Source organism: Rhincodon typus, chromosome 21, assembly GCF_021869965.1.
Source record: "Rhincodon typus isolate 14 chromosome 21, sRhiTyp1.1, whole genome shotgun sequence".
Classification (NCBI taxonomy): Eukaryota; Metazoa; Chordata; class Chondrichthyes; order Orectolobiformes; family Rhincodontidae; genus Rhincodon; species Rhincodon typus.
In genome coordinates this window covers 3647625-3659329 of record NC_063352.1, presented here as the reverse complement: position 1 = coordinate 3659329, position 11705 = coordinate 3647625, and the positions used below count along the sequence as shown (strand labels likewise).

At 43.1% G+C, this 11705-nt stretch overlaps 1 protein-coding gene across 1 annotated transcript in view; it reads right to left on the bottom strand.

Moving 5' to 3' along the window:
* LOC109916081 (myosin-11-like) overlaps window positions 1-11705 on the bottom strand; it is a 139653-nt gene that overhangs the window by 83014 nt on the left and 44934 nt on the right. Inside the window, exons 3-4 of the mRNA XM_048609663.1 lie at window positions 9977-10028; window positions 5421-5513 (exon numbers count right to left, since the gene is read on the bottom strand). Of these exons, the coding sequence (XP_048465620.1) occupies window positions 5421-5513; window positions 9977-10028 (145 nt within the window). The remainder of the gene's footprint in view (window positions 1-5420; window positions 5514-9976; window positions 10029-11705) is intronic.

Here is an 11705-nt window from a genome sequence, read left to right as displayed (position 1 = left end):
GGTCACGTACACACACAGTGGGGCTGGGTCACGTACACACACAGTGGAACTGGGTCACGTACACACACAGTGGGATAGGTTTGACATTGCTCTGATGAAAAGGCACTGGACTCGAAACATTAACTCTGCTTTCTTCCTACAAATGCTGCCAGACCTGGATGTAATACGGATGGGAATGGTGTAGTTGGTTGACCAAAGCATGTCAGAGACTTACCACTCACACAGTTGTTGCTGTCTTCTGCCCCTAGATCCAAGGATGATGTATACTCAGAGCCGTGAATTTCTGTGTGTCTTCATGTGACTGACGAGCTGATCCTCAGCTCACAGCTCTTTAAGCACCATATGGGAAGGACATATTATGGTGCAGTGAGATCCAAGGGCAGGGTTTCTCTCCATTCCATTCCCTCTCTGCCCCATCACTAAGATCTTTGGACACAAAGCCTGATACAGCTTGATGGACAAGTTGCTGTGATCCTGAAAAATTGGTGGTGAGCTCCTTTCAGTCATTAATGTGAATGTTGTCCATTTATCAAGGAGAGATTCAGAGTGTCTTCATAATGTTTTTTTTTCTGTCTAGCCCTAGAACAGTTGAGACTTGTAAAAACATTGAGGCACTTTTCAGCTACAAGGTGCAATGTCCAGTCCATAATCATCAGTTTTGCAGGAATTGTACTTGATTGCTTGTGGAGCTAGCTTCAGGATGGACATACGCATGTGTTCATTTCTCCCATTGCATCGGAAGAATGGAACAGAGACATTGCTGGCGTTTCTTAGCGTAAGGGTGTTAATTTGCGAGTTCCAGACCAGATGTGTTTGATTAGAAACGTGAAGGGGCTATTCAAAGCTGAGAATGTCTAACCTCTGATACGTGAATACTCAAGGAAGAAGCTAAAAATCTAAGTTAAACTTTCAGATGTGATTTTTTTTTCTTTTTATTCATTCACAGGATGAGGGCATCACTAGCTAGGCCAGCATTTATTACCCATCCCTAATTGTCCAGAGGGCAGTTAAGAGTCAACCACATGTAGACTAGACAAGGATGGCAGTTTCCTTCCCTAAAGGATATTAGTGAACCAGAGGGGTTTTTCCTGACAATCGACACTGGAATCATTAGATTCTTAATTCCAGATATTTATTGAATTCCACCATCTGCCATGGCAGGATTCAAACCCGGGTCCCCAGACCATTACCTGGATCTCTAGATTAACAGCCCAGCGATAATACCACTAGGCCATTGTCTCCCCTAACAGAGAAGGGAAGAGCAGAGATAAAGAAGGGAATTCTCTGTGGCGTTTGGGCACTGTAACATGATGGTGTTGGGATAGATGGAATATTGTATTCTTACTGTGCGTTTTTAAATCTTTCCAGTTGTTTTACATATGAAAAGATTGGTTTATTCTATTCGGCAAACAAATATAAAGTAAACATCTGTTTTATTCTTAAATCCAAATTTGGCATATTGAATGTTTGGGTTTATGTGAGTGACCACTTCATTAAATAAATCAAGAATATGATCAATCAAGGCAGAGTTCAGTCTGGGATCTGACTTATCCAGTAATAACATCAACTGGGATCATTACACTCTTGTGGCTGAGAAACTGCTGAGAAAGTTCTTTCCAACATTGACAGATGGCATGGTCATCCTTAAGAAGAGAAACATTGCCCTGTGAGCAAAGGTGATGTTGGCAGTTTGGTTCGGTCTATAAACCTCTGGTTGCTTCAGAAAAGCTTCCCATCTCATTCTCATCAGTATATTGTTGTGATCTCTTCCTAATACATGTCTTTGTGCCTTTGAGTGATATCCTTGTGCTGTTGGAATGCTGCCTTCTGGATTTGTGACCTTGGGTTATTCCACTAGACGGTGTGTACAGGTGGGATTTCTTCCAGGAGCTCGCAGATTTCAGCCTTTTTTTGTTGTCGGAGCAGTCCTAGTGTCCAACCCAATGGTGTGGACATGGGAATCTCATACAGCTGACTTTATTGGATCCCATTGGTTTGGAATGAATTTGAGTTCCTGTATCGGTTGTGAGCTGCTTTTGGAACCTTTTCTGTTGGGGCTGCTGGTGGGTTGAGATGTTGATCTATCTTCCCCTGGGACTAGGGGCTGTATGATGGAGTATGATCACTGAGTGGACGTGTCAATGATCTGACCAGTCATCTGGGATCCAAACGAATCCAGTGTCATAGACATCAGAAGATGCACTGCAGAAATTCACCAAGAACTCCTCAGGCTGCGCCTTCCAAACCCACGACCACTTCCGTCTAGAAGGACAAGGGCAGCAGATACATGGGAACACCATCACCTCCAAGTTCCTCTCCAAGCCACTCACCATCCTGCCTTGGAAATATAACACCGTTCCTTCAGTGTCACTGGGTCAAAATCCTGGAATTGCCTCCCTAAGGGCATTGTGGGTCAGCCTACAGCACATAGACTGCAGCGGTTCAAGAAGGCAGCTCACCCCCACCTTCTCAAGGGCAACTAGGGCTGGGAAAGAAATGCTGATCAGCCAGCGATGCCCACATCCCATGAATGAATTTAAAAAAGACCTCTAACCCGAACAAGGACATAATCCAGGAGGTGCCAGTGCCTGGGACTAGGTTGTCCCCATGTGCATTTGGATTTGTCCATCTGATGGCAGATGGTGTTTGGTCTAAAGAGGTCATTCTCAGCACTTTGTTGGCAGGAGAACACCATTTACATTGTATTCTCCAACTCTTTTGGTTCCTCTCCAGACACTGGGATCATGGCCAAATGCAACATTAAAGTCCCTCAGGAGCATGATCCTTCTATCTGTTTGGACGGCAGTAAGGATTTCAAGGTCAGAATGGAGCCTTTCCTTTCCACCAATATCCGAGTGAAGAGTGGGGAATGAGCCACATCGATTCTGGCTAAACTGCATGGTGACAATCCTGAACTTCTTGTTTATACAACTGAGGAGCTCTAGCAGTGTGTCCAAAATCCCATTCCAGATTCCAAACCGACTGTGTGGATATGAGGGTGAACTGTCGGTCTTGCTTTACCAGTCAGAATGTGTCTCTCATTGGCTTGTTCCTTCATTAGCCGCTCCAAGACAGGTCTCTCTGAGGGCAGTGGCGTCAATCAGAAACAAAAACAGAAACTGCTGGAGAAACTCAGAAGGTCTGGCAGTGTCCGTGGAAAGAGAAACAGAGTTAATGTTTCAAGTCCATGATGACTCTTCTTCAGAACTGAAGCCAGAGGTGGAAAAGAGATGAGTTTATACTGCAGGTAAAAGGTGAGCAAGTTCAAGTGAAACAGCAGGCAATGTCAGGGGACAGCTAGAGGTGAGAGAAAAGCAAAGGGAATAGTCAAGGGGTATTGGTCCAGAGAAGGGTGAACAGCAGAATATAGGTCAACTTTACCAAATCAAGAAAAATCAACAGTTGGAAGTGGCAGGAGACAGGTTAGTGAAAGGTAGATGTAACTAAATGGAGGACAGAGCTCAGGGTCTGAAGCTGTTGAACTCGATATTGAGTCTTAGAGGTTGGAAATTGCCGTTCCTCAGGCTTGCATTGGGCTTCACTGGAACACTGCAACAAGCCTGGGATGGAAATGACAGCAAGATGGTGCTTTCAAATGTCAAGTGACTGGAACATCAGGCCACATTTTGTGGGACCACGCAGAGGTATCCCACAATGCAATCTCCGTGTCAGCATTTCCTCCTCCCGTCCCCCTCCCACCCCCCATTGTACAGGAAGGCCCAGTGTGAGTGGTGAGCACAGGAAACCAGATTGGAAGAAACCAAAATTAATTGCTCCCTCGGCTGGATGGAATATTTTACAAGTTGGACACTGAGGAGAGAGGAGGCAAACAGGACAAAATGCTCCACCTTCCTCTGTTGCATGAGAAGATGTCAAGGAAGGGGTGTGAGGTGTTGGTGGTCAAAGAGTGTCACAGAGAGAATGATCCCATCAGAATCTATGGGTGTGAGGTGGAAAAGCACAGCAGGTCAGACAGCATCTGCGTTTCGACCCAAAACATTGACTTTTTTGCTCCTTGGATGCTGTCTGATGTGCTGTGCTTTTTCAGCCTCACACCTGTAGACTCTGGCTTCCAGCATCTGCTGTTCTTGTGGTCTACAGATCCCATCAGAATGCTGAAAGAGAGGTGAAAGGAACATGTTTTTGGTGTGAAGATGTCAATTTGGAGACTTGATATCTCACATGATCGATGATTGCTCTTAGACAACACCTTCCCAATTCTGGAGTGACCAGAGGTGATTATGAAGAGGACCAATTGCAGATGCCGCTTCCCAGAGACAACGTGGACCTGACACAAGGGTCTGGCTCCCTTTATGTTATTGTCGTCTGTGATCCATGTCAGTTCTGACGAGGGGCTCCCAGGTTTGTCAACCCATCCTCATCGCCAATTCTCCATCATCTCCAAATTTGACCAAAGGAACCTGGTAGAAGTCTGTGCGTGGTTTTGTTGAATATAGGGCTGGGGGAAGGGGGGGGTGTGTGGGGAAGGAGGAAGGGGTGATGTCTTGATCTACATGGTATTGATAGGTTGGGGAGGGGGGTGTTCAGATCCGTGTGAGGTGCCAAGTCACAATGACAGGGACAGTCTCTCTGCTGAAGGCCTCTCCCACCAACACAAATGGAGAGACGTATAGCCATCCCTGAGGACCTCTCGGATCACACTTGGCCTGGCACCTAAATCCCTGACGTTGCCAAAATTGGGTTGCCCAATCAGTAGCAAAAGCTCCTGACAGCATTGTTCGGGGGATTATTGGAGCCTACACGCATGTCTGCTATGTCATGTTGGTGGAGAAGGAGAAGACACTGGAAATATCATTGAAATCTGATCAGAGCATGTTTCATAGGATTCCATGCAATTAACACCATTGATGGAAAATCAAGGTACATTCATCAGATGCAATACACTCCGGCTTTTTCACACCAACTGAGCTTTCAATCATTTTTCTCTGGTTGTTATTGCAGAATATTTTCTTGAATCAGATGTAAAGCAATTTACAAACAAGAGACAGAAATTCTCTGGAAGTTCCATTTCCCTGTCTCATGCCATGCCTCGAGGAAAATTCTCCTGAATATTATCTGACTGGTAAAGGACTAATATAATTACCATTCTGCTTCATATGTATTTGGTACATTATAGCCCAAAGTTAAAATCTCAAAGCATTACTGAAATCACTGACAGTCACGTTCAGACCTTGCAGTAAATCAACACACCACCAGCTGCCCATTTCAACACATCCAGAAGTTTGCGATGGGTGTATTTTCTCTTGGTATCTTACTGAGATACCGGGTCTTTGAAACTCCAGCCAGCTCCAGACTGAGCTAGCATTTTTACCACTGCCTGTCACTATTGTTGAGTGGCGTGTACAATTGTGGAGACTGCAATCTGAACCAAGCCCGAGAGCCAAAAATGAAATACTCACAAATCGAGACGAGTTGTCATTTTTCACTGTTTTAGCGTTGCCAAAGGCTTCCAGAATGGGATTGGCTTGAAGGAGTTGCTTCTCGAGCTCCCCCTAAAATTAAGACAGATTGCAGTCAGTCATGTTAATCAATGAGTGATGAAGGCACGGAGTCCTGTGCTAACCCCTGGCAGCATTGCCGCAACCAGTTATGGTCCACAGTCACTCTGGGTTAGGCTGATTCTGTTGTAAAAACAATGTTCTGGAGAAACTCAGCTGGTCTGACATCTCTGTGGAGAGACAGAGAGAAACAGAGTTAATGATTCCAGTTGATCAGAATGGGGAATAGTTATAAATTTAATTAGATTTTGAATAAAGTTGTGGGGGTGGGGACGGGGTGGGTGGGGGGTTGGTGGTGGGGGAATGAACCAAGGGCAAAAGGAAGGCATGCGAAAGGGTGAGAACCAGGAGAGATTGAATGACAGAAAAAAAAATTAATCTTCCAAGGCTCTCATGCTGACCTCTTTGGATATTCTCTAACCTACCTGTTCAGAGACGTTATCACATATCTCTGGAGCAGATGGGGCATGAACCCAAGCCTCCTGCCTCAGAGGTAGGGACACTACTACAAAAGCCCTATGCTGACCACTCTACCCTTGGCCTGCCACACTAGTTCAGCTTCAGTTTGAAGTGCAGAATCTCATCTTTTGACAAGGCATGTTACAGCTTCCTGGATTCAATAACTTCAGATTCAAATCTCTGCCATTTTTCCCCGCTCACATTTGTTTCTTTTTATGGGAGTTTTGTTTTGTTCCCCTGTTTCTCCTTACAGACAGCAGTAAACATATTCTAATCTCACTGCTTGCCTCTTTGCGTCATTACCTGCCTGGTCACCATTCCCTTGGACCCTGGAAGACTCACTCTTCTGTCGTCCAGTCCCTCCTCTCTTCCTCCTCATCAGAGAATTGCCTTCTGTCCTTATCCCTCATCCAACCCTTCGCTCAAAGCCTCTGCAGTTCGTCCACTCACTTTGGCGTCTCTAAACATCTCCCAGTTCTGATGAAACGAGCTGAAATATTAACTCTGTTCTTTCTCATTGGATGAAACTAGACCTGCTCGGTGTTTCCAACATTTTCTGATTTTAGCTCAGACCTCCAGCATTGCACTTTTCGATTGGAACTTCCCCTGATATTTGCCTAATAGTTTTCTAATCAGGCATCTGCATAATCATATCAAATCAGCTTCTGCTTCACCTGTCAATGTTATGATAGCCCTGGGAATATTATCCATACACTAATGACAGTCCATTATTAAAGTAATAAGCATTCATTTTTCACTTGTGCTGGTCAGAATTCCAGAAGGACCTTGCAATGACTGGAAACCACAGGTTACTAAAATGCCTTCTGTACATGCAGTTGCCTCCTGTTTTGGTTGTTTTAAGAATATTTAAACATCCTGCAGGATATCTCCACAGTGCCAGGTTTGCTTCCAACCTTCCACCTATAGCATGGTGTCCTTTCAGGATTCAACTTAATTATTCCACAGCCACATCCGCTCATACCAGCACCATCCTGTAGGAAGTGTCTCTGTTTAAACATCTACTCCCTGTCCTCAGTGATATATTGTGTAACTGTTCTGTTCAGGAACCTTTTCTACCGATCATTTATCCGCTAAAAATACTTTGTAGGGTTTTTAATTGGTTATTAGGAAGAGGCTGAGCAATGACATGCATTACAAGACATGGCAATGTTTTAAAAGATTATGTTTTCCATGGTTGCTTGTTTGAAACAAGCACAACTGAGTTATAAATCAGACTGCAGCCAGCAAATACATAGCATTTTCAAGAGGATGTTAATCGTCTTCATATTTTTGGCGCAGAAAAAATGAACACTGGAACCTGATGAAATGATTATCAAAACACACATGTGTGCCACATTGGTTACAATCAGTTAAAACAAAATATAAGAAGAGTGAGTCACACCACAGCTTCCTTCTGCCAGAGCTTAAAGATTTGCAGCAGCCTCAAGCTATGATAAGAATTAACTTTTTTTTGTTAAGATTCATGTTTATTATTTAAAATGGTGCAGCAACAATAAACAGGTTTATTGTATCGATGCCCAAGTTGTTGTAAAACATTCTTTCCCAATTTCTGCCCATTCTTTTCAGAGGAGAGTGTCCACCATCTACAAGGCACAAGTCAGGAGTGTGATGGAATACTCCCCACTTGGCTGGATGAGTGCAGCCCCAACAACACTCAAGAAGCTTGACACCATCCAGGACAAAGCAGCCGCTTGATTGGCACCACATCCACAAACATCCACTCCCTCCACCACCAACACTCAGTAGCAGCAGTGTGTACTATCTACAAGATGCACTGCAGAAATTCACCAAAGATCCTCAGCACCTTCCAAACCCACAACCACTTCCATGTAGAAGGACAAGGGCAGCAGATATATGGGAACACTAACCACCGCCAAGTTCCCCTCCAAGCCACTCATCATCCTGACTTATAAATATATCGCTGTTCCTTCACTGTCACTGGGTCAAAATCTTGGAATTCCCTCCCCAAGGGCATTGTGGGTCAGCACACAGCACATGGACTGTAGCGGTTCAAGAAAACTACTCACCACCACCTTCTCCAGGGGGAAACTAGGGATGGGCAAGAAACGCTGGCCAGCCAGTGACACCCACATCCATGAGTGAATAAAAAGATCTCACTGAGGTTACCCATCCATTGACATGAAAGAATAACTCCATCTCATGCTAGAACTTGGGATGGAGATTCAATAATGGTTTGCAGCCAAACCTGTTCAGACTCACTTTCCCACCATAATTGCTGGGCTGATGATAGTCAACCAGAGTCTGAACAGATTTAAATCTCCACTTATGCCAACTGTACCATCCCATCTGCAGCTGGACAGATTTAGAATGGACACGGGAACTCTCAGACTCTCTGACTGAGTGCTATTTATTTAGCATTAAACCGTTGGCGCAAATCAATTCTGGACTTGCAGAATCTTTGAAATCAAATGCCTTCGTTTTAAATGATCTAGAAACTGTCTTCTGTTTCAAATGGCAAAACATTGACCTGCCATTAAAAAATGAACCTTAATTTTCACACACATTGTTGTTCTCAGTTGTTTGAGGATTCTGTTTGAATTTATTAAAAATATGTTTTGCTTTAATTAATTACCTTAATGTCAAAAAGCATTAAAGCAATTGCAGATTGACATTGCCAAGCTGACTCATTGTTGTTTACCATTATCTTCATTCACAGGATGTGATGGATGCTGCCTAAGCCTGATTGGCCAGAGGGCTGTCAAGAGTCAGGCACGTTGCTGTGGGTCTGGAGTCACATGTAGGCCAGGCCAGGTGAGGATGGCAGATTTCCTTCCCTAAAAGAACATAAGTGAACCAGATGGCCCTTTTTTTACCCCTGGCAACTAACAACTGTTCTATGGTCATTATTTGATGCTTAACTCTAGATTTTCGAATTTTTTTTGCTGAGGCTGGATTTGAACCCAAGATCCAGAAACGTTACCTGTACCTCTGGTTTTACAGTCTGGCAATAGTAGCACTTGGTCAGCTGAAATTGGGAAGATTGTTTACCACTGCACCATTTCAGTTCAAGATAAGGTTAAATCATTAGTTATTATCATTAGGATTTGGGCATCAAGATATCAAACTCATGTTACTGTGGATTTCAATTTTACATCTGCATCATAGACAGCTGATGGAACAGCGATGAGCAAACTATAGCGACAAGCTGACAAGCCAAAAATTCATAGTTCAATCAGGATTTGAAGCTAAATGCAGAAACAGCTGTTGGAGCATTGTTTGAAGCCATGCACATTTTGTTCCTTCAGTTAAGGTGGTTACAATGGTTTCGGGCTTTCATTCACAACAATCCTGATTTTGGTTTGTTGTTTGAACTCAAATTCAACCCACAAGACTGTATCCAGGTAGAGGTAGCCATTTCTAGCATCCTCCTGTTTCCTGAACAGCTCCACATCGAAGACGGCCTGGCAGAAAACAGCATGCACAAACCGATCAGAATGTTTATCTCTCAGCCCGAATTCAATCGCTTGACACTCACACACACACAAACACACCCTGAGTATATCTTTGGATAATGCAAGAGAGGACAGTCACATCTTCCCCACTACATCCCTGAAATGGACTTTTGAAGCTGTGACCTTCATTCTTTGTTTCATGTTGCTTATTGCCATGCCAAAAACAAAACTGTGAACATTTTGATCTATTGCAAATTGAAAGACAACACAATTATTTCGGCAAGGAGCAAAACAGAGAAAATTATTCCAATTGAAAATGTTTATCATAATGCTTGTGGGTTGAATTAATTGAGTTTCAGAAAGAAAATGGCAAAATGTTGCCTACTGACTGACACCACTTTAAATGAACCAGCATGCAACCCTTTGTGCTATTGTTGTTGTTCTATTTATCTGTGGAGTGCGTGACACCTTCTTTTATCTCAATATTACAATTCTGTGCAACAGTAACGTGCAGGGTATGTACTTGGTGCTATAAACACACATCGAACGTTCTCAATTACTCACGTATGCAAAACCAGGTTCGTGCTGTAGTTGGATAATATGGTATAAAACAAATATGTCAGTAGAATAACAAATGTCAGGTAATTCCAAATAATACAGAAGTTAATTTTTTTCCAATGCCTAGTGATAAATGCACTCTTTGAGATGTTCATTTTGTTCCAGAATGGAAAGCTATGTATCTTGAGTATGTGCAGTGGGAAGAAAGCAAGATCTTGGTTAGCACTGCGCCTCTCCACCTCCTTAAAGAGGCTTTGAAAAAGCCTACTATCTTTGAGAAAGATGGCTGCAAGCTGTCCTCATGGTTACACAGCACACACCAATACATCACATTCTTCATCTTTGTTAGCTCGTCAATTTCTAAAAAAAAATCCAATGTACTTCAAATAATCCAAAGCTACATTCCATAAAAATAAATGCAACATTTTGGAAGATACTATTATGATGGGACCTCTGTGAGCACAACTTTCTGAGCAGGACTCAGAACAGCTGAACCCAACTCAACAGCAGAACAATACCTTTTGATCCAGAACTCTTGGGTCGCTCACATATTCCTTGGGTAGCTCAGCATGATTGGACAAGAAGTAGCTAAGACTGTTTTATGTTGAGATATCCAGCTTCCCAGATATTCTTTTCGATTACTAATTGATGGTATCACTGGTGTCAAAACATTAATTACCTTGGATTGTAAGATGGTGATAAAACGTACATCCTAGAGACAAACTGAATTAGACAATGAGATGGAGTGGGACAGGGCAGCTGTGAGAGTGTAACTTGTTTGAGTGATTCTTAATGTGCAGGTTGGATTCTAGAAATTAGAAGTTCTAAACTGGAGTAAGGAGATAATTTTAACTCCAATAGTTCAAAATCAGACAGAAGACATTGACAATCACCGAGACTATATATCTGGCAAAAAAAAATCACAGCCATCCCACTGGGAAACTGTTACCATGGTTGAGTGGTGATCATCATGACCACCCAAAATTGGTATCTGCAAATGTCAAGCATCATTGAGACCAGGCCACTGTTTTCACCTTTGATGTTTGTCATGGGGACTGGGGAAGTCAATAGGATGGGGAGCTGGAATCAGAAGAGGCCCAGACAGAAAAACTAGCTTATAATTTCCCTGCTGTGGACACCTCTACCCTCCCTCCCAAGAATGAGAAGCTCAAGCATCCACCTAACTTGTGTTGACTATTCATCGCTTCCTGCCTAATGCCAGTTGGGAAGTTGACCGTGAGATTTGTGTGAAACCTGGGCATTAAAATATCCCATTTCCAAAAAGCACATCCCAAAACCTGCCTGGAGTTACAAAAATCCTTCAAAGAATGACGGATAGAGTGTGAAAAGATGTTAGCTTGCAGAAATAACTTGTGAACACTGCTTTTACGACAATATACATTTAGCAAATACCTTGCTTAAAAATATTGGCACGGTTAATAAATATGAGAACTGTTATCTACATGGAGGATGCTTCCTTTTCTGGGACAAACACATTTTGGCTGTAATTTAAATAAGTGAGATATTTAACTCTGTGTAGAATACAAAAGCTGTCTCTGATTTAACTTGGAAAACATAGTTGCTGTTGTTTCAAGAGTGCTATGTAGGTTAGGTTACAATCAGAGAAACAGCCAATGATCCTGTGCTAACAAGGTGTAGAGCTGGATGAACACAGCAGGCCAAGCAGCATCATAGGAGCAGGAAGGCTGACGTTTCGGGCCTAGACCCTTCATCA